Source organism: Rhinopithecus roxellana, chromosome 1 (assembly GCF_007565055.1).
Source record: "Rhinopithecus roxellana isolate Shanxi Qingling chromosome 1, ASM756505v1, whole genome shotgun sequence".
Classification (NCBI taxonomy): Eukaryota; Metazoa; Chordata; class Mammalia; order Primates; family Cercopithecidae; genus Rhinopithecus; species Rhinopithecus roxellana.
Genome location: NC_044549.1, coordinates 96,303,630 through 96,327,973, shown reverse-complemented (window position 1 = coordinate 96,327,973; position 24,344 = coordinate 96,303,630). Strand labels below are relative to the sequence as shown.

Here is a 24,344-nt window from a genome sequence, read left to right as displayed (position 1 = left end):
AAAATAGAAGTCAAAATTTCAGATATTTCAAATGTAGTTCTTGTTGATCACTGGAAAGGAGTAACAGGGACTTACTAGTTAAGGTGGCAGAATTATAGATGCCATCTTTATTTCCATTATTATAGTTATAATTTTTGTACAAAAAAGTAAATTAATATGTTTTAATTTATAGACTATCAAATCTTCATAAATACACTCAGTAAAATTATACTTTCCTGGGGTGTATACTAAACTATGACAAACACCTACCCTCAAGGAAGTAATTCAATAAATACAACTCCCATTGAGTTATACAGGATGTGACTTTAAGGCTTTAGTTGTGGTAAAAGGCACGGTTGGGGTATAGAATGAGGAACTAAGGACTCTTTAGTTCTCTTAACTTTAACATTTAATTTGTGGTCCCATTAAGTCAGTTATGACACCATTTCCTTGTTTATGAACCTTTCTTCATCGTATTTATCTTCCCTTTTGGGACAAAGAGATAATTCATTTCCTGCTTATAAAACAAATTTGTAAACAATAATGTTAAAAAAAACAGGTGTAACTTATATAATAAAAGAAAATAAGCTTATAAAGAAAAAGTTAAGTAATTCCTTTGTTATAACATGTGGTTTTTAACCACATTCCTTCAATCAAAATACAAGCTATGGAAACAAATATGGAAAAAAATAATTTATTTATGATAAATAAGCAAGGTCAATAGATAGGACTCATTAGTTACTCTCCTTAACCACTAAAAACTCAAAATGGATATAACATCAAAAGCCTTGATCTTTATTATAATCATTCCTTACATTTAAAATAAAATATTAAGCATGAAACTACTGTATATGTGAACATTTTCTTTTCTAAAAGGAAATAAACTACATAGCTATACAGCTTTCAATTTGGGTGGTTCTAATAAAGATCATTATTAAAAGTGGAAGAATCAGCTTCACAAAATCATTTCTATTATTATGAAATCCATCCACTAGCATTTAAAAATCTATAATATTTCAAATTTTTAAAATATACTTTTAAAGTATGAATTATTCCCACTGCTATGTTTCGCTTTGCAAAGTCAGCATGGAAATAACAAATTTAGCCTTTGGATTGAATTACTTTAAAATAAAGAGTTTAGCAAATTATGTAACAAAATGTTATTTATTTAATCATTAACAAAAATGGACAAAAAACAAATAGCTTTATAATAGTTTTTTACTTTTTATATCGGAAAATTTAATTTATGCTCCATTTCTGCTAAGACACTCAAAAAGATCTTGTTTTTCTAACTTTGTACACTAAAATCATGTGACCTTTTTGACATTTTTTAAGAAACCACATGCACCTGGGGTTGTGTTAAATGTCAGACCCTTATCTCTCCATAAAACAAATTATCTAAATTCTTTCAACCTGTTGAAGGCATTTTAAACCACAGAAGAGGAGACAAAAATGTATTTCAATTGTTTTAAGGAAGTACATGGTCAAATATACCATGTTTTTCACATTCATACTATAAAAGTATCCCCTAAAAACATTGTTTTGTATGTTTTTAAGAATGCCTTTGAAACAAACTGTTCACTACTATAATAAAGCATTAGCTATCTTTGCCTTGAATGCAGTATTGGTCTACATTGAGTGAATAGAAGTAAAGTACTTGAAATAGAGTCTGGTACTATATAGCACTATCTGTTAACTACTACTACTACTACAAATTATTTTGTAATGTAATAAGCAAGCATTTGCTTACTGTATTGTTCACAGTAGTAGCCATTTGATTTTTTTTTTTTTTTTTCTGTTTTGGCCAATCATTGGCATTCAAAAACCAAGAATGATTTCCTTTTCATTTCATTTGTAGGAGACATGAGCTAACAATAGTTAATCAAGTGGGATTTATTCAAAAAATTCCAGGCTCCATGCTTACATATGTCACTGGATCAATACAAGAAAAAGTTTAAATAAAGGCATTTTTTTTTTTAAGTTTCTATCTTCAACCACTTCTCCCTTGGGGGGTCTCAACTTTCCCCATAGTTTCACCTTTCACTTAATGTAACTGACTCCCAAATTAATACTTACCTCTGAGCTCCAACACATTTCTACTTGATCCAAAGAGATCTCCATCACAGAGCTTCAAATTCTACATATCCAAAACCATCATCCCTTCACATATATTTCCTAATTTATCCCTCTTTGAAGTCTTTACCCTTACAGGGTACATCCCTCTCAGTCCCTGAGAACTATTCACTTTTCCAACTACTGTTGTCACTGCCTCTATTCAAGCCTTAATCGCTGCCTTTGTTCAAGTTTTCATTCAAACCTTACTGGCCACCTCTATTTAATCTCTACCTTCTCTAGTTTTATTATTACTGCAAAGGGAATCTTTCTAAAAGATTGGCATTATCTTTTACTTTCCTGGTCAATTTTTTAAAGGTTTTATATGCTTATAGAATAAATGCCAAACCCCTTCCTTTAGCATCCAGGACTGTCAGTGTTTTGGTCCCCTTGGCAGTACTATCCTTCACACGGCCTACACTCTGGCCCAAGAAGTTAGCTCCCACTCACCTGATTTATATGTCTCACAGTCTTCTGTCTCTAAGCCTCTTATGATGCCAAGCTTCTTAACAGCTTCACTCCAATGCCAACAAGCCCATTTCCTTTCCTATTTCTTCACTCTTCAAAGCCCAGTTCAAAAGATGCTGCAATATTTGCCAGGAAGACTTCCCAATACCTTCACTCTCCCCAGAGCATTAATCTTAACCCTCTGGTCCACTCCCACCTGCCACCGACAGCACCTTAAGCACATTCCCTTGTATTACATTTATTTATTTATTTATTGTTATTGATTGATTTTTTTGAGAAAGGGTCTTACTCTGGCGCCCAGGCTGGAGTGCAGCGGCATGATCACAGCTCACTGTAACCTCAACGCCTGCGGGCTCATGTGATCCTCCCACCTCAGTCTTCTGAGTACCTGGGACTATAGGGATGCACCACTATGCCTAGCTAACTTTTGTATTTTTTGTAGAGACGGGTTTTCCCATGTTGCCCAGGCTGATCTCCAGCTCCTGGGCTCAAGTGATCTGCCCACCTCAGCCTCTCAAGTGTTGAGATTACAGGCGTAAGCCACTGTGCCCAGCCACAATTATTTACATTTACAGTTCACCTCCTTTACTAAATTCATTCTAGACAAGTTCCATGTTTTGTTGTTCTATTCCTCCACTTGAAAACAGTGTGGGGAAAATGTCCTTAAAGGTTTGCAGCATTACTTTATATACTTTAATTAGAGATTAAAACTGGAACAATGACACAAAACATATGGCCTAAGTATAATTATCTCTGGTGTACATATTATTTTTCTCTAATAAGGAACAATAAACTCCCCATAAATACCATTAAGAATCATTTTTAAACTAAGTCAAATCCCCCCACCCAAAACTGAGATTAAAGTATCTTCTGGATTAGAAGAGAAGTTAATGACTATGGCTTTTTCTATCCAAACATCTGGCTCCAATAGTCAAGAAATGAATTCAGGAATTAATCTCTATTCATCAAGAAATAAGTATAATTAACACACATAGACAAAGTCACATGGATGCTTTCAACACTGTTTACAGAATTCCAAATTTTATAATTCAGGTTTATGTTATTTCATTTTTGTGTCAAAATTTAGTTTCTCCCTTCAAAGGAGACAGCAGTCTTGTGCCCCCAGCTGCCTTGACCTTCTTACTTGAGCCTTTAGCATCTAGCTCTCAGTAGTTCAGATTTACAATCACCCTCAAAATTTGCAGTGTCTAATAGATCAAAGAAACTTTATAAGTAATTAGGGACCTTTCCTTTTGGGTTAGTGTCATTATAACAACTTAACTGCTCTACTGATTTTTCTGGAGACAAAAAAGGAAAAGTCTATGCCTTATTAGGAAAGTGTTGGTGGCACCAATGATTAAAAACTCAAAAATTAGATGCATAATTCTATAGTAAGTTTGTAATTCTTAGTCCAGAAAAAGATATCAGATTACTCTGTTGAAATACCAAGAGGTTAGCCAAAATGGGGATATCTAGCTAATTTAATTCTGCTTATTAATCCATAATTAACAAACTTTGAATGAGAACAATAACATTAAAATAGGACAACGATAGTCATTTCAAAGTCATTTGATGTTAAGGAAAACACATTTTAAATGTTGATGGGTAATATCATTACATGATATAACGAATACATCAGAAAATCACCTGTATTTTATGGTATATTCTGTATTTTAGCTTTTAAGAAAATCTTATTTACCCATCTATGGGAAGGCAGTGAGGGGAAGAACATCACCATCCCTCTCTAAAATAAACACCTCACACAAAAACTAACTCAAAATGGATCACAGACCTGAATGTAAGCACTGAAATATAAGTGAAATTTTTATGGCATGGGATTAGGCAATGGCTTTGTCACTATAATATGAAAAGCAGAAGCAAATTTTGTATTTTTTATAGAGTTGAGGTTTCGCCATGTTGCCAAGGCTGGTCTCAAATTCCTGAGCTCAAGTGATCCACCCAACTCGGCCTCCCAAAGTGCTGGCATTACAGGAGTGAGCCACGATGCCTGGCCAAAATGTCCTGATTTTTAATATTGGGCCTCTACCATGCTGGTGGGCCAGATTAAGCTGAGGGCCATCTAATTGTGATCTCCAATTTTCTTCATTTGTGAACATGTGCTTCCAGCTAGCCTTTCCAAGTCTGGAGACTCTGAATGCATTTTCCCCATGCGAATAAAATAAGTAGCAATTTGGTTCCAGACTCATTATACAGGAAAACTACAGCACTAAACTACTAGCACTATTATCACCTAAAACAGTGATCCCCAGCATTTTTGGCACCAGGAACTGGTTTTGTGGAAGACAATTTTTCCATGGACCAGGTGGGGGATGGTTCAGGATGATTCAAGGGCATCGTATTTATTGTGCACTTTATTTCTATTATTACATTGTAATATATAATTAAATAATTATATAACTCACCATAATGTAGAATCAGTGGGAGCCCTGAACTTGTTTTCCTGCAACTAGATGGTCCCATTTTGGGGTGATGGGAGAGAGTGACAGATCATCAGGCATCAGATTCTCATAAGGAGTGAACAACCCAGATCCCTCATATGCACAGTTCACAATAGGATTTGCACTTCTATGAGAATCTAATGTCACCACTGATCTGACAGGAGGTGGAGCTCAGGCAGTAATGGAAGTGATGGAGAGCAACTGTAAATATAGATAAAGCTTTACTTGCTCACCCACCCACCGCTCATCTCCTGCTGTACTGCCCAGCTAACACACAACAGACAGCTACTGGTCTGTGGCCCAAGGGTTGGGGACCCCTGACCTAGACTAAACAATTAACAATGTTTGTATTAAACAACTTATTCCAAGTTTCCATTTTAGACTCTAGAACATCTGAAATGGTGAATCCACAGGGAGTAAATGGGAAGGAGGTAACAGAAAAATTGAAGGAAGTGGAAGCAGCACTGGGAGGGCACTGGTGAAGGGTCTCGGGAAAGAATTCAAATCTTCAGACTCGCACAGTGGCTCACACCTGTAATCCCAACACTTTGGGAGGCTGAAGCAGGAGGATCACTTAAGCCCAGGAGTTCAAGACCAGCCCGGGAACATGGCAAAATCTTGTCTCTACCAGAAAAAATATCTATATATACAACAAATTAGCCAGGTGTGGTGGCACACACATGTACTCCCAGCAACTTGGGAAGCCAAGGTGGCAAGATCAATTGAGCCCAGGAGGAGGAGGTTACAGTAAGCCAAGATTGTGCCACTGTACTCCAGTTGGGTGACAGACCAAGACCCTGTCAAAAAAGAAAGGAAGGAAGGAAGGAAGGAAGGAAGGAAGGAAGGAAGGAAGGAAGGAAGGAAGGAAGGAAGGAAGGAAGGAAGGAAGTGGAAGTGGAAGTGGAAGTGGAAGTGGAAGTGGAAGTGGAAGTGGAAGTGGAAGTGGAAGGGGAAGGGAGGGGAGGGGAGGGGAGGGAAGAAGGAAGGAAGGAAAAATCTTCTATGGTGGATAGTGGGATTGGCTTTTAGAATTTCTCTGAAGATCTGTGTCATCTATAGGCAACAAGTTGACAGAAGAAAGAGAAAAGAAAGGAAAAATGGATATAGCATTTCAGCTGCTGCACACTGTCTCAGCAGTAGCAGTAGCTGAAATTCTTGTAGTTCTTCCAAGAGGCCAGTGATCTCTGGAAGAATTCTGTCAATTACTCGTAAGTCAGTCATCACAAAGTAAGAATGTCAAATAAGTAGCCTTAAAAGAAAAATCTATGAAGCCAAAGGTAAATCCATCTGCCTACTAGAAGATTAAAGTAAGATTTATGTTCTAAAGGTACATTTATTACTAAAGTAACAATAAGTTGACTTTTGCTGTTAACTGAAATTTACCCATGGCTACTTCTATGAACTCTGAATTTTCTACTCATAAATAAATATTCTACCTTGAGATTATCTGTAGCAAACATTTAAGCTCAGAAAAGAAATACTACCTAGTATTTCTGGTTAGCTTTGCTAACATTCAGTTAATATATAGCTAAAGAAATGCAAGTGATTTGAACCTTATCCTAAAAGTAAATGTGATTTTTAAAATAAAATTTGGAAATTTTTGGAAGTCAGTTATTGAAAATGTTTCACAATATGACTTTATCAAATAGTTCTGAGGAATAGTCCTCAAGTTTTTTGGCAACCTGAAGATCAGCTGATACACGCTCAGGTAAACATTAAAACTGCTTACTATTCCTACGTAAAATCTAACTAAGAAAATTAATCTGTTACACAGAAAAAAATCATATGTAATCTAACTTCTAACAGGAAGGACCACTGGATTGACTTTATGGCCACTCCTTTCTATTAACATAAAAAATTAAGATGCTACTCTAAATAGTGTGGTTTACCAAATTTCAGATTCTTAGTGTGTCTGTTCCCCTCCATTAGTATAGAAATCAAACATACAACTTAATTTGGAAGGGGTGTTAATATTATGAAGTTATTGGGGGTTTTTAAGTAAGGAGATACTCAATGTCTTTTCATACTATGATTTACTAAACTAGACAGCCAATTCCATTCTGTATAAGAAATGCTTCAAACGTTTCACAATTATTTTTTAAAAATATTTAGCTTATAACTGCCTTTATAGAGATTCACTAACATAAAGAAGAAGCCCTTGAGTATTTCTTATATTTCTTAGCTTGAAATAATAGCGTTACCATGGTACATCAGGTACCAAGCAAAGCAAGACAAAAAAGTGTAAAAAATAAGAGATTACAGGTTTTGAACTCAACCAAAGTCAGTCTCAACCACCATATTAGATTTTTTCTAAAACAAAACTTTAAGGCATTTTTGTATTGTATAATTTGCAAAAATGAAATTGTCAATTGTAAAACATACCTTGCTGAGCTAAAGTAGATCTAAGCATCCCAGTCTTTGACCAAATTTTTATTTGCCCATCTTCTCCAACTATACGGGGAAAAAAAATTTAATCAGTATTTTTACCTATAGAAAATAAATTTAAACATTAAATTTGCATATAAAAATTAACAGTATCTATACTACTGCATATTCTTTTTTTTTCTAGGCTTCCTCAAATCATGGAGTATTACTGCATATTTAAAATTCAGATACAGTTTAATTAAATGACAGAGTACTTTATAACTGTATCATTTAATAGAAATTACTTTGAAATGATTTTATCAAAGTAGCTTAACTTTCATGACTAAAATTTTTATTTCTTTCAATCTTAGAAGACTTATAAGTATATTACTCAAATAATGTTTCCTTTGTCACTGCAATCTCTTAGAATTCCAAGAAAAGTGTTTCCAGTGTAATAAGCAGAGCTGCAGCCAAATTCCAGTGAGCTGCGGACTGAATGAAGTGAGGTAATAGACTACTCTTTTGAACAGCTTGGCTGAAAAAGGGAGAAAGAAAATAGTTGCAGGTAGAGAGAGTTGTTTGTTAAGAGAGGGATTTCTATTTCTTCTTAATTTTTAAGATGGGTGACATCCGAACATATTTACATGCTGATAAAGAAACCACTGGAAAAGATGTTAAAGCTACAAGTAAGAGAGAAGGGCCAGTTCACTGAGGAAAATCCTAGAGAAGGTCCAGAGTATAGGCATGGTGGTTTTAAAACACATCCTCAAATTCTTTGTTATTCTTTCCTTCAAGTAGCACAGTTTAATTTCCCTCTCTTCCAGTGTGGGCTGTACTTAGTGACTTGCTAAGTTAACAGAATATAACTGAAATGGAGTATAATGTCTGAGGATGCACTACAAAAGATATAGTAGCTTCTACCTGGCTCTCTTTTGGATCACTGGGAGACACCAGCTGTCATGTTGTAAAAACACTTAAGCAGCCCTATGGAGATGTCCATGTGGCAAGGAATTAATTAAGGTCTCCTTTCAAAGCCAGAGAAGAACTAAGGCCTCCTGCCAACAACCATGTGAGTAAGACATCTTGGAAGTGGATCCTCCAGCCCCAGACAAGCCTTCATATGACTGCCGCCCCATCCAACAATTTGACCAGAACCTCATGAGAGGCTCTGAGTGAGACCGAACAACCCACCTAAACTGTTCCCTGACCCACGGAAACTATCAGGTACTATATGCTTATTATTTTAAGTCACTAACTATTAGAGTAATTTGTTATAAGCAATATATAACTAATGTAATAGGTGAAGTTGAGAATCCTTAGAGTAGGGCAGGGGACGGGAAAGAAACAGAATGGGGATAACGGTCAGTTAAATGAGAATATTTGGAATTTTCAAATTTTAAAGAATTACAACTTTTATTTATCCCATATTTGACCATTCCAAAAGCCTTCTTTGACAGAACAGTCTCCAAAGGTCACATAAGAAAATGATTAATATAACATTTTGAATTATAACATTTATATAGCAGTGTAGAACAACACTATGCCAATTATTTGCTATTAGACAATGCTATTAGACATTATTGCTAAATGAAAATATTCTGTTTCTTTGGAAATTTTTCTTTAAAATATTCATTTCAAATGTCATTTTAACAGACAACTTACCTGTAACTAATGCTGTTCCTTCATAATTCCATCTTCCTGCAAGTACTGCTCCACAGTGAGCTTCTATACTTTTTTCCACTCTTCCTAACTTGGAAATCAGATGAAATTTACCTAAAAGAAATTACATTTGAAAAATCTATTTTATTTATTCAATCAACAAAGCACCTACTACTAGACTAAGTAACAGGCACTAGAGGCATAAAGGCAAATATTAATTATTCTTAATCTCACACATAAATCTATTGGAAAATAGGCACAAAAACAAAATTATTTAAATATTTTAAAATAAACTGAAAATGCATATGCTTACTTGGTTTCAAAATAATTATATATGTTCAAAATAGGGAAAAATTCAAATTCATAAACCTTTTGATTTAGTTAACATAATTTAAATACCTATGGTCTGGGTATATGTCTATGCTTCAGAAACAACGTGCCAATAAATATACCACAACTATGGATGAGAAAGTGTTTTAAATTACCAGCTGTATATTACTAGACTTGATCATTCAGAAACCAAACTGATCCTTTCTTGGCTTCTTGTATCACTTATTCTTTGCACTGTTGACTTGTCTCTCTGACATCTCTTATATAATTAGCTTATGTCCTTTAAAGTTACAGTGTTTTTACTTTTTGCCAATATATGTACAAACTTCTGCTACTAAGTAGCTTGCTTTTGTCTACCTGTTGCCTGACACAGTATAAAATTATATAAGGCAAGTATTTTATCCATTTTACTATTTTGGTTCCTCTCCTTTATACCTTTTCCAGCTTTTTTATAGTCTATTAAAAAAAAAAAAAAAAAGTCAAGACTGCAAAACTGTGCTTAAATACAAGACTTTCTTGACATTTCTCTTGACCCTCCCTTAGCCACATCACAGCAGAGTTTTATGTCCCTCTGATTTATCATACCACTGTATACATATGTCTATTATGTTACTTGTTTCAAGGTTTTATATTCACAGTTCTTAGCTCTGTCCATTGAAAGGGCCTTGAAGCAAATACACCCCATTGGAATGAGCACAGCTAGCACTGCTATCTTGTTTTTTTAAATATCATTAACCACCAGAAAAAGAACAGGTCTCTATGGAAAATGGCTGATTTGGGGGCTGGGACTAAGAAAGTACAAGATAAGCCTGGAACATCTTGTGCCAGCAAGGAAGTGCTCAAAAAATGATGAGGACACATATAAAATTAAAAAAAAAAAAAATCACTGTAGCTGGCTTGATGGGGCTCTCACTGGCCAAATCTGGGGCACTTTTAACATCAAAATCTAAAAATGATAATAATATATTTATGAAATAAAATGAGAATCCACAAGTGTAATCTGACACCCCCCCCAAAAAAACAAACAAAAAAAAAAACAAATAAATATATGGGCATGGGACAGGAACCTCTTCCTTGGAATAGAATACCAACTAATCAATATGGAAGGAATTACGGAGTTGGAAAAATCACCATTTGGCAAACCATCTTAGTAATAAATGATTCAGCCAAGAGTCATCAATAGACACTAAAAGAGTGGGAGGAAGTTTGATGAGGAAGATAATATTTTTACATAGTCTCAAAGTATCTTTTCACAAATTATTAAGAGGAATAAATAGTAACTTTACAGAATTAACTTAATGAACATGAACTTTTTAACTTATAATTAAGGTTAACATCACCAATAATGGGTCAAACCAACATCATTAATCTCCTAATCTGATGCCCCAAGTATTCCTGCTAAGGACATATAAATTGAATCTAATCATGAGGAAACATCAGACAAAAACAAATTGAAGAACTATAAAATAACAGGCATATATTCTTCAACACTGTCAAGATCATAAAAGAGTGAAGAGTTGTTCCAGATTAAAGGAAGCTAAAGAGACACAACAAAAGCAATATGTTATCCCGTACCAGCAAAAATAAATTTCTATGGAAAATTAGAACAATTGTTAAAATTTAAATATAAACTATAGATTAGATAACAGTATTGCATCAATGTTAAATGTCCTGATTTTTATCAACAAATTGTGGCAATGTAACAGAAACTTCTTATTCTTAGGAAATGCATTGAAGTATTTATGGTTAAAACTACATGTCTGCAAATTGCTCTCACATCTTTCAGAAAAAGGGTATATGTTGAGGGGGAGGGAGGTTTGTATAAAAAGAAACAGAGCCAACACTTTGTCCCAATGTATAAGGGACAAAATGTTAAACTAGTTAATCTGGATAAAGGACCCGTAGGAATTGTTTGTACGATTCTTAAAACTTTTCTGTAAATGCAAAATTAAATCAAAATTGTTTAAGTCAAATGCTCCCTTTATCATCTGAGGTAAATTAAATTCTAGCTGTGGTTCAGAGCCAATCTTCTAAGCTCCAGGCACTCTACAAAGTGATTTTACACATGTATCTCATTTAATCAAGTTTCTAAAAAACAAAGTTTTAAAAAACTACCACAAGTCTCTCGGTAAACGAGGTATAATCTGATATTATTGTTTGTCTTAACATCCTTTCCATCTTCAGGTTACAAAAGCCCTCTTCTCTTCTCTTTCTCTTTCTCTTTGCATGTGGATGGCCTGAGGCTGGATATGCTCAATCAGTGTCCCATTGTCTTTTTTTTTTTTTGAGACAGAGTCTTGCTCTGTCACCCAGGATGGAGTGCAATGGCAAAATCTCAGCTCACTGCAACCTCTGCCTTCCAGGTTCAAGCAATTCTCCTACCTCAGCCTCCAGAGTAGCTGGGACTATAGGCATGTGCCACTATGCCTGCCTAAAATTTGTTTGTATTTCAGTACAGACAGGGTTTCATCATGTTGCTCAGGCTGGTCTTGAACTCCTGACCTCAAATGATGCGCCTCAGCCTCCCAAAGTCCATTTCTCTTGACTAAACTGATTGACTCAGTGATGGTCATATGACCCAAGCTCATTTAGGGTCCCTCTGCAAGCTGCCGGCACGAGATACTGAGGAAGAAGCAGTCTTATGAAGTATGATGAGCCTTGGGCTACTGGCCACCGTCATACTCACCATCATGTTCACCATGTGCAAAGAGCCTACCCAAGAGATGGTGAGAACAGGGACCTGATGCAACTAGTGCTTGATCTACCCCTACAGCTAGGTGAACCAAAATACTCCATTTGTGCTTAAGTTAGCCAAGTAAGTTTCTGTTACTTTCAATGAATGTACTCTTAATTGAAACAGCAGGTAAAGTATAACACAGATGAAAACAGTTCATGTATTTCTAAGAAAACAAATATAAAAACATACCCTTAAAAAGTGAAAAAAAAAAATCATACTTTCTATTCACCAATAAGAAAGCTCTGGTCAAATTATAAAACTCTTCAACTCTGTAACTGAAAATTAACATGTACTGGAAAATAAAGTATATATTTTAACAGATACCTTACTAAATGAATATGTGTATTTTTTCAGTGTGGTTATATTAAGTTAAATTTGAAGAATTTAGAAACTAAAACTATGAGAACAGCTTAACTCAACTCATAAGAGTACTAAAAAAGTAAAGCCAGCTGGGCATGGTGGCTCATACCTGTAATCCCAGCACTTTGGGAGGCCAAGGCAGGAGGACTGCTTGAGGCCAGGAGTACAAGACTAGCCTGGGCAACAAGATGAGACCCTGTCTCTACAAAAAAAAAGTGTTAATTAACCGGATATAATAGTGTGTGCCTGTAGTCCCAGCTACTCAAGAGGCTGAGGCAGGAAGATTGTGTTAGCCCAGGAGTTTGAAGCTACAGTGAGCTATGATCACACCACTGCACTCTGGCCTGGGCAACAGAGTGAGACCCCAGTCTCTAAAATATATATATATATAATAATGCCAAAGGCCCATATTCAATCCTGGTATATGCCAGTTAAATTAACTTTCTTTCGTGACAATAATTTCATAGCCCATACACAAACCAAGTGACTATTCAGAAAAGAAATACAATGTGTGGATAAAAATATGCAGATCCACAAATACCAGTTTTGTAAAACAACTTAAAGCATAAATCATACTATTAAGTCTTTTAAATACAATAGTGAGCATATAATGTTTATTTAAAACTTACCATCAGAACTTGTGAGGACAAAGCTTTCTGCCTGAGTTTGTTTCTTTACACCCAAACTTTTTGGAAACCAGTGAAAATCGATAGGGTAAATATCATCAGGAAGCTTTACTATTTGAGTTGTTTCACTGGTTAACAAGTTCCACTTCACTATCTGGTGATCATCACTACATGAATACAGCTCCTCAGCAGTAGTCCAGCCCACACAGCTTACTAATTCTTGATGTGTCACCATGTTAAGGAGACATAAAACATAACAAAAGTCTTAAATCTTAATTCACAGATGCAGATTATAAGGTGTAAGTAAAGTATAATTCACAGATGCAGATTTTAAGGTGTAAGTAAAATAGGGTCAAATGTTTTCAAGCTTCTAAATGTATTTTCCATTTTATGACTGGTATTTTTTTCTATATAAAAGAAAATAAGCATCTATTAAAACAGTTGTAAGAATGGAAAGCAAGAAAGAAATCCAGATGCCAAAAGGAAGGGGAGAAAAGATCTGACCACATGAAAATTTAAAAGTTGTGTTATACAATATTCCATAAACTAAGCCAAAAGGTACACAAAAGAAACCTAGTAGATCAAAAGGTATCAAAGAATCTACACTGAACTGTTGGGGGATAGGTAGGGAGCAAAGGGAACTATACTTTTTTCTTTATATATATCTGTATCATTTAAGTTATTAAAATAAGCATGTATTCTTTTGCTAAGGAAAAAATAATCAAGTGTCAAAAGAAGACTGAAATCTAACAGTAGGCTATCCTTTTAAAACACATATTATCATAACAATTCACCTAGGAAAGAACCTATGGTTTAACAGCTGAAACTAAAATCTCACCAAACTTTTTTTTAATTTTTCATTTTATTTCTTCATTTATTTTTAATTGACAATACCAAACTTTCCTACATTAAAATTAGGAAATAATTCAATTATAATTTACCTCACTTAAAAGATGCATAGTGCTGGATGAGATATGATCCCTAAAATTTTTACTTTATTTAACTCATTTTTTAAGCTCTAATTTATCAGAAGAATTTCTAGGTAAATTGAGATGCTCAAGTAGCCCTCACTTCCTCCATCAGGACAGGGTACTTACCCTAGCAGAATTGTGTACCTACAAGGCATTTCAGTTTGTTATTTACAAAGGATGTTTTCTCTTGCTACATCTGGATTTCTATACTGCCAGATTATTCCTGGTTGAGTTGTTTGTTCTTACTGTTATGATATAATCCTTTTATTTCCTTCATTTCTCACCAATACTTTTACTGTCTTATCTGAGCAATAATATGATAAAGGAAACAGAGACAATGTGCCTAATTATTCTAGTATGTTCCAAGATTTTTTAATACTTCAAAATATGATAGATTAAGCAGAAACCAAAAAAATAAAGAGAGATTATAGAAAGATCTTAAGAGTCTGCACAAAAAGGTAATAAAGAGACACCGGAATACTCAAAACTCAAAACATAAGCTAAACAAAAGGACACTAGATCATTCCTGAAAAAACTGTTGTATTATCACTGCTGTCGCCTAAAGAATGTTAGGTAAAACTAAAATGGGAATAGCTTAGGTAAAACCTAGAAAGGAAGAAAACTCACACAAACAAATATGCACACATCGCAAACCAAAAATCATTAGCTTATACTTATATAAATTGCTGTAAGTACATGCTAGATGTCCATGGCATTATCTTCAAACTAATAGGTCAGCTAAAACTATGGGAGAAATGAGAAGACTGCCAGATCAAGAAAGTCTAAAAACATTGTTATTTCTTGGCTTGAAAGGTAAAAGCAGGCAGTAGACATGGTCAAAATCTATAAAATTGTGTATGGCATGAACTCTTGAAAGCACACTTTTTTGAAAAGACAGTAAAAATGACTTAGGTAGGAATAAAAATAATTACATCTCCACTTAATAGTTAAATAAGCAGACAAGATAATATAAATGAAAACACCTACCAATTTAAAATGTCTGACCAAATGTTTAAATCAGTGTTTTCCCAGTTCTGATGAAGGACCAGATTTTTCTTTATTTCGAATCCATTGCAGATGGATATTTTGTAAAATATAATAAAAATGAAATATTAGAAAATTTGGACATTATAACAATGTCAGATTGCTATAAAAATTTCTCAGCCCTTACTTTCAATTTCTTTATCTATTCTTTCACAGACCTGCAATGAAGTCTACAAAGGATGCTTTGAGTAGAATTAGTCTCAATGTCTAAGAATGATGATACTGGGGCCTGTCATAATTCCTTGACACATAACTGGGGACTCTTGCTGACAAAATATAGGGTCATGTGTTTGAGAAAATACTACTAATTGTCACCTTCCCATGTGAAATAATGAGGATCTGACTGCTTAGATTTCCTCAACTTGTCCTTTACCTTATCATGAATGTAAAGAAATAGAGCACGGCGGAATAATACATGCTAGATCACACTAGCAAAGAAACTATTTGGTTTTACAAAAGCTTCATTTTGGCCAGGAATGGTGGCTCATGCCTGTAATCCCAGCACTTTGGGAGGCTGGGGCGGGCAGATCACCTGAGGTTGAGAGTTCAAGACCAGCCTGGCCAACATGGTGAAACTCCATCTCTACTAATAATACAAAAATTAGCCAGGCATGTTGGCGGGTGCCTGTAGTCTGAGCTGCTCAGGAGGCTGAGGCAGAAGAATCACTTGAACCCAGGAGGTGGAGGGTGCAGTGAGCCAAGATTGCCGACTGTACTCGAGCCTGGGCAACAAAGTGAGACTCCGTCTATAAAAAAAAAAAAAAAAAAAAAAAAAAAAAGCTTCTTTTTAAGACCCTACCAAAGTAAACAAAAACTGGTTTTTAAGTATTTAAGTATAGTACTTAAGTAAAGTACAATAAGAAAAATGTCAATAAGAATTTGAAAGTAAGACTTATAGCAAATGGTTCACTTTGGAGAATTACCTACAACACATGATCTTAAATATTTTAAAACAATTTAGATAAACAGCTACTAAAGGAATGAAAAAAATCTACTCTTCAACTAGAATATAAAATAGAGAAACTTTTAACAATACTATAATTAAGAAAATCCATAAGATTTACAACTATTAAAAGGATATGCTTTGGTTCTTTTAAAAGAGATATCTTCAGTCTCATGACTCCACTTCCAGCAAAAATTTAAGATGCCACTTGATTGTATTTACTGCAAAAATAAAAGGAGAGAAAATATAAAGTCAGCATTAAAAACAAATATATATGTACACACACAAAAAGCAAACAAAACATCATTGCACCCCAAGGAGCACCTTCAGTCCTTCTGACATCAAGTACATGGAAAGAAAAAGAAAACTAGTTGGTGTGCCAATCCTACCAAGGGATGATGGAGAGCCTTGGGCTGAAACCCAGGAGTCCTCTAAACCTGCTTGAGACAGTCCTACGCAGAACACCACTAAGTAAATCTGGTCAGGTAAAGAATTTCCATGTCCTGTGACCAAATCAAAAAATTCCACAAACTGGGAACTCTTCAATTGCAAATCAATTTTGGTCTTGTCTACTGGATATAAATATCCAGGGTCTGATTGGCTCAGCTACAATTCTAGAATCCATGTGGAAAAATACAACATCATAAACCTAGTGGCCCAATCTGGGTGACATTCTGCAGTGGGGCAGATACACTGCCCAACAGTTGCGGTTACTACAGTGACAATGTGAAAAATAGGTGACTTATTTAAGGAAGAGGTAATAAATTGCTTACAAAAGTTATGTAAAAATCTCAGTGTAATTGCCGAATAAAAACTTAGGAAAAGAAGAATAACATTCCCCAAATAGCCATATCATCAGAAGACACAAATCATTGCTATGAATATAGTTGTTGTACACAAAAAAAAGATAGAAATCAAGAAAATGCTAAATTGTCTGAGTCTGATTTACATTTACAGAATTCTTTCTGAGTAGCATCACTAACCTAAACAGGCAAATATAAATCAAATGAAAGTGTAATTAAAGGGAAAAAATCCTCTTTACTAAGTTGAAAATTACTGCTAACTACATCAAAGGAGGTACTGACTATAGATGAGAATTCAGTAGGCCTCCCTTAGATAATTTCTCATTCTCATGAATCCAAGAATCTTTAGATCAGCAAGGTGCTAAATAAAGCTGTATTTCAAAGTACTCTTTTCACTTCTTTCTCTTCCAGTTCTCTTAAGGTGATTTCTGTGGAATTTCAAAAGCATGAAACTATGTGTAGCACAGCCAGAGCTAAAATACAATGTCTCCTAGGAACACTTCCTAGGTTCACTTTTTTGGTCTTTAGGAGTTCTCCACCTTCCTCCAAACTCCCTCTTCCATCAGGCCCCCTCCGATTAGACAGGGGAAAAAAGACTAATAACATTTTATGAAATGCTGCTTTTTCACAATAATTGAAATTTACTCAGCTTATAAAGATTTTAAAAGAAGAAAGGCGGATAAATATTTGCTTCTGGAAATGAAAACACAATAGATAACAAAATACACATAAAAACTGAATATACTATTACAATCAGAAATTTAAAAGACATGATGGATTCTATATCAGAAAACCTGAAACTGCCGAAATCCATACTAATTAGGATAATTCCTCATGAGAATAAATAATAATCCCCTATAAATAATAGAAGCAGTATGGTTTTTATAAGAAAGGAATCACTAACCAACCATTCAGAAACATCATGCCAAGGAATCAGAGAAAGTAAGACGATGGCATTCTAACACTGGGAAGATTCTCCCTTACTTAACGATCTTCCCCACACATTCCATTTATCTGAGTCCATCTGTATGAATGATATGTGCACTTTCATGTGGGATTGAATAAGGGAATAAAAGAAAAGTAATGTTAAAACATAGCCAATTTGGGGAAGTGCAGAGCTGCCTGAATGCTGCATTGAGGTGTTTTTATCTGCCTAAAGGGATTGATCATGAGGATCTGACTAACCAGTGGTATTGGGGCAGGAGCTGGGTTTAGATAATAGAAAGACAATTTTGAGGGTACAGGTAACTTTGCAACTTTACATAGGGAGCAAGTAGCAGAACTATGTCTTTGCTACTAAAAATCATGTATAAGTTGTTTTTGGTCCAGTATGGGTCAACATTTATGAGGCTTGAGAGGAAAAAATGTGCAACAAAATCTGAGAGTCCAACCACTAAAATACACAGCAAATCTGGTCACTTCTCAGCACCTCCATCATAATCCAAAGCCACCACCATCCCTTGCCTCGATTATTGCAGTGGCCTCAAAATTGATCTTCCTACTCCTACATTTACCCCTACAAACTATTCTAAATACACCAGCCAGTTATTCTTTTAAAGCTAAGTCAGAATATGAAGGCCAGTATGCCTAAAATAAAATGAGTGAGGGACTGGCAGGAAATTAGGGAAGGAGAGGGTGGGACACAACATGCAGGGCCTTGGAAAGTCATAATAAAAGCTTTAGTTTTTCTTCTGAATGAACCAAGAAGCCAGTGGAGAGGTTACGAGCAAATAAGCAATATGAACTGACTTACATTTTATATGGATGCAATGGATGGTAAACAATAAAGAGCCTATTCAGAGGGAAAATGAATAAGACTGGATGCAGTAAGACCAGTTGGGATTTCAATAATCCAGAAGAGAAATGAAAGTGACTTAGATAAAGAAGGACAAGGAAGGCAATAGCACAAGCAGCATGAAGCAGTCATATGCTAAATATATTTTGAGGAAAGATTCCAGAAGATTTGCTGGTGAATTGAGTTTAAGAAAAACAGCAGTGGCCAGGCACAGTGGCTCACGCCTGCAATCCCAGCACTTTGGGAGGCAGAAGTGGGTGTATCATGAGGTGAGGGGTTCGAGACCAGCCTGGCCAACATGGTGAAATCCTGTCTCTACTAAAAATACAGAAATTAGCTGGGCGTGGTGGCGCATGCCTGTAATCCCAGCTACTCAGGAGGCTGAGGCAGGAGAATTGCTTGAACCTGGGAGATGGAGGTTGCAGTGAGCCGAGATCGCACTACTGCATTCCAGCCTGGGCATTAGAGCAAGATTCAGTCTCAAAAAATTAAAAAGAAAAACAGTAGTAAAAAATGACTGTGAAGTTTCAATAGGTAGAATGGAGTTGCCATTTATTGAAATGAGGAAGACTGAGAAACAGGTTGGAAAGGGTGATATCAAACATTCTGTCTTGGATATGTTAAGTGCAAGTTTTCTATTATTAGACAACCCAATGGAAAAGTCAAAGAGAAATGAGATATCATATAGTTAAGTCCGGAGTTAAGTGGGAAGTTGGAGTTGCAGATATCAATTAGATATCAACTTGAGGGTTGCCAGCAAAAACATCATATTCAAAGCCATGGAATAGGATGAAATTGTCAAAGAGACCATGAAAAAGTGGTAGATTCAATGGCCTGGAAATCCTACTGAAGTCTTTAGAATTGTTAGCATTAAGATTCCAGAAGAAGTTAACTAGCAAAAACAAGTGGAGATAGACAATGGGATACTTAAAACAGATTTTACAGCCAGTATAGATATTGGTAACAATAAGATGGGTTATGACTATTAAAGTGGGTGGCTGAGGTCAAGTAACTGACAGGCCAGGGATTTATTTGTGGACATTTTAAATCGCTGAAGATAATGACAAGAAGAGTAGTAGAGATAAGGACAATTAGCCAGATGCTAAAATATTCACTGAATGAGGGAAGAGCAAAGAGATATGCAGATGACCGCATAAAAGCACAGCAGAGAATGGTTCAATCTGGTAGGACTTGTTTCAAAGGGACTAGGAGATTTCAGAGAGGAAGGAGAAAGAAAATCAACTGTCCAGATACAGTAATGAGAGATAAGACTCTGACGTATGGGAGTTTGGGAGGCAAAATAGCTTCTACTTGAGAGATCTGTAAGAAAAGCAGTTTCCAGCAATGGGCATGGTGGCTCATGCCTGTAATCCCAGCACTTTGGGAGGCTGAGGCAGGTGGATCTCACCTGAGGTCATGAGTTCGAGACCAGTCTGACAAACATGCAGAAACCCCATTTCTACTAAAAATACAAAATTAGCCGGGTATGGTGGTGCATGCCTGTAATCCCAGCTACTCGGGAGGCTGAGGCAGGAGAATTGCTTGAACCCGGGAGGTGGAGGTTGCGGTGAGCCGAGATCTCACCATTGCACTCCAGCCTGGGCAACAAGAGTGAAACTGTGTCTCAAAAAAAAAAAAAAAAAGAAAAAGAAAAGCAGTTTCCTTAGGAAATAACCAGATTTAGGTTAGACTTTGAGAGTAAAGGGATCATTCAGAATAAAAGCTAAGGACACTGATTTGGCTAATGATACACTGTGAGGTCTAAAAAAATTTAGATGGTTTAAGACAGATGGTTGGAGATGGTAGAAACAGCTGGCTATCCTGCAATATCCATTCATCCCTGCTTCTGTGGTATAGGAATCTGAAGTTTTGCTGTACATCTGGCCACCTAGAACAAACACTATGTTTCCTAGCTGCCCTTGAAACTAGGTGTGGCCACCCAAGGCATTAATAATACTGAAACCAACAGTGGCTATTATAATATCATCAACCTACTGGCCCAATCTGGATTTTATATTCTGTGAGGGGTAGAAATGAGGTAAGAGACAGGACTCAACTCCAGAGGCAGGGCTCAGACACAGGACCAGACTGGGTACTGGCTAAAACACAGAAGAGGTGAAAGCACCTCTCTGTAAGACATGCCTATCAGTGTGCCGTATCAGTTTACCATTGCCATAGTAACACCAGAAAGTTACCTGTTTTTCCAGAAATTTCTGCATAGCTCACTTCTTAATTTGCATATAGTTAAAAGTGGGCACAAATATGACTGCAGAAGTACCTTTGAGCTGCTCCTCTGGGCACACTGCCTATGGGGTAGCCCTGCTCCACAATGAACAGTACCTCTGCTGCTGCTGTACACTGTTGCTTCAATAAAAGTTGCTATAACACCACAAGCTTGCCCTTGAATTCTTTCTTGGGCCACGCCAAGAACACTCCTGGGCTAAGCCCGTTTTGGAGCTTGCCTGCCCTGCATCAGATACACTGCCCAACAGTAATAGTACCTAAGTTCACGTTGCCTAATTTCACAGTGAGTTATCTAAGGAACCCATTTCATTACTTCTTATAAACGTTATATAAAATCGCTGGGCGCGGTGGCTCACGCCTGTAATCCCAACACTTTGAGAGGCTGAGGCAGGTGGATCACAAGGTCAGGAGATCGAGACCATCCTGGCTAACATGGTGAAACCCCATCTCTACTAAAAATACAAAAAATTAGCCGGGCGTGGTGGCAGGCACTTGTAATCCCAGCTACTCAGGAGGCTGAGGCAGGAGAATCGCTGGAACCCAGGAGGTGGAGGTTGCAGTGAGCCGAGATTGCACCACTGCACTCCAGCCTGGGTGACAGAGCAAGACTCTGTCTCAAAAAAAAAAAAAAAAAAAAAAGTTATATAAAATCACAGCATAATTGAAATAAAAACTTGGAAGAGTGACACTTCCCATGCCATGCCATCAAGGCCATCTATAACACAGCAAGATAAAAAAGAGCCACGATTCCTGACCTTGTGGAAAATCACATCAATCCTGTACCATCAAAGTTTTAAGTGACAGAGAATAGTTGCATCATATTTAAGTTACTGTCATCAACAGCTAATCCTAATAACAAATTAATGCAGGGAATTAAGAGTCTTGAATGTGGAGACTGAGGTAAACAGGGATGTAAGGTAAGACATAGTAGTCCCAAATGTCTCTTGAGAAAAGGTGGCTAATCGATTTAAACTGTAGCCTTCTTGGAACTGCTCTCTTAGGCAGTAGTGATACAGACTTTCATAAGGAAAAAGGGGCAGTCCTCTAGCAGCATATGGAACTCAACGGGATTTCTTTTCAATCTTGATAAGGGTGTTGGCATTTACTTCACTAGCAGTTTAAGGAGGGAAAGGAACTACAGAGAATTACAGAGGAAATAACCAAATGTGAATTTCTCCTAATATGCCCAGCCTTAAATGGTAGGCTCAGTCCTTGTACCTCTTCTATATCTGCACTCACTGCCATGGTGAACTCATCCAGTTTTATGGCTTAATGTGAATGTAAATGTATTCACCATATAGTGACAACTATTAATTTCATATTTCTAGTTTGTATCTCTCTACTGAACCCCAGACTTTTATATCTATTTGACAACTCTATTTGAATGTCTAACAGACATTTCAAATTTAAAAAGATCCAAATCAAACCTGATTTTCCCTCCAACTTTGCTCCTCCCACATTCTTAATGGGGTAAATGTTGGTAAATGGTAATTCCATTCTTCCAGTTACATACACCAAAAACTTGAGTCATCATTTACTCTTCTCTCATAAACCAAATCCAACTTGTAAATAAAAACATTTGTTGGCTTTATCTTCAAAATGTAAAACATTTCACCATCTCCACTATGACCGCAATCCAAGATGCCATGTTCTCTTAACCAGAATTACTACAACAGCTTCCTAGTTAGCCTCTGAGCCACTCTACAATGTATGCTCACCACAACAGCCAATGTGACTGATTTAAAATAAACCACAGCCAGGTACAATGTCTCATGCCTGCGATCACAGCACTTTAGGAGACCAAGGCAGGAACACTGCTTGAGGCCAGGAGTTCAAGACCAGCCTGGGCAACATAGTGAGACCCCCTTCTTTACAAAAAAATAAAAAATTAGCCAGGCATGGTGGTGAATGCCAGCAGTCCTAGCTACTTGGGAAGGCTGAAGCAGGAGGACTGCTTGAGCACAGGAGCTTAAAGTTACAGTGAGCTATGTTCATGCCGCTGAGCTCCAGCCTGGCCAACACAGTAAGACCCTGTCTCTAAAAAAAAAAAAATTAAATAAACCATGGTACTTTTCTGCTGAACACTCTTCAGTGGCTTCCTATCTCACCCGGAGTGAAAACAAAGTTCTGACAATGTTGTCCAAGGCCCTTATTAATCTGGATTTCCATTGTGATGGTTAATTTTATGTGACAACTTGGCTAGATTATGGCGCACAGTCGTTTGGGCAAACACTACTGTAAAGGTATTTTTTTACAGGTGAGTATAACATTTTCAACCAGTTAACTTTAAATAAGGCATATTACCTTGCATAATGTAGGTAGGCTTCATTCAATCAGCTGAAGGCCTTAAGAACAAAGACCAAGTTTTCCCCCACAAAAAAGGAATTCTGCCTCCAGACTAAAACACAGAAATTCTGTCTGAGTTTCCAGCCTTTGGACTCAAAACTGCAACATCAACTCATATCTGAATTTCCAACCTACTGGACAGCATTGCCCTACAGATTTTATCCTTGTCAGCTCCCACAATCATATGAGACAACTCCTAAACTCTCCCTCTATATACAGACAGATAGATCTATGTATTTATGACTTTATATGGGGAATATATGTATACACTATATATCTTATATATGTATCTTATATATATCATATATCATATATACACAGACACAGGTATATCTCATTTTATTGTGTTTTATTACACTTCACAGATACTGCTTTTTTTTTTTTTTTTTTTTTTTTTTTAACAAATCGAAGGTTTGTGGTAACCCTGCCTTGGGCAAGTCTATCAACAATTTTTCCAACAGCATGTGCTCACTTTGTGTCTCTGTATCACATTTTGGTAATTCTTGCAATATTTCAGACATTTTCATTATTATTATATCAGCCACAGTGATCCGTGATCAGTGATTTTTGATGTTACTATTTTAATTGTTTTGGGGCACCGCAAAGCATGACCGTGTAAAATGGCAAACTTAACGGATAAATGTTGTGTGTGTTCTGACTGCTCCACCCTCCGGCCATTTCCCCATCCCTCTCCTCAGACATCCCTATTTTCTGAGACACAACGATATTGAAATTAGGTGAATTAATAACTTCACAATGGCCTCTAAGTATTCAAGAGAAGGGTCTATCACTTTAAATCCAAAGCTAGACATGATTAAGCTTAGTGAGGAAGGCATGTTGAAAGCCCAGAGAGGCCAAAAGTTAGGCCTCTTATGCCAAACAGCCAAGTTGTGAATGCAAAGAGAAAGTTCTTGAAAAAAATGGAAAGTGCTACTTCAATGAAAACACGAATGATAAGAAAGTAAAACTGCCTTACTGCTCATATAGAGAAAGTTTTAGTGGTCTGAATAGAAGATCAAAGCAGCCACAACATTCCCTTAAGCCAAAGCCTAATCCAGAGCAAGGACCTAATTCGCTTTTATTCTATGAACGCTGAGAAATCTC

The 24,344-nt window shown here is 36.3% G+C and overlaps 1 protein-coding gene across 6 annotated transcripts in view; it reads right to left on the bottom strand.

Annotated features, from left to right (window-relative positions):
* IFT80 (intraflagellar transport 80) overlaps window positions 1–24,344 on the bottom strand; it is a 138,116-nt gene that overhangs the window by 102,759 nt on the left and 11,013 nt on the right. For 5 of the 6 annotated variants that reach the window (XR_004056691.1, XR_004056692.1, XR_004056693.1 and 2 more), the window contains exons 2-5: window positions 16,191–16,273; window positions 13,098–13,319; window positions 9,045–9,155; window positions 7,401–7,469 (exon numbers count right to left, since the gene is read on the bottom strand). Coding sequence is in view for 3 of the 6 variants with exons in the window: in XM_030928156.1 (XP_030784016.1) it covers window positions 7,401–7,469; window positions 9,045–9,155; window positions 13,098–13,319; window positions 16,191–16,227 (439 nt within the window). In the remaining 3 variants the exon portion in view is untranslated. Of the gene's footprint in view, window positions 1–7,400; window positions 7,470–9,044; window positions 9,156–13,097; window positions 13,320–15,052; window positions 15,684–16,190; window positions 16,274–24,344 lie in introns of those variants that run through there. The other variant, XM_010366709.2, reaches the window with a different exon arrangement.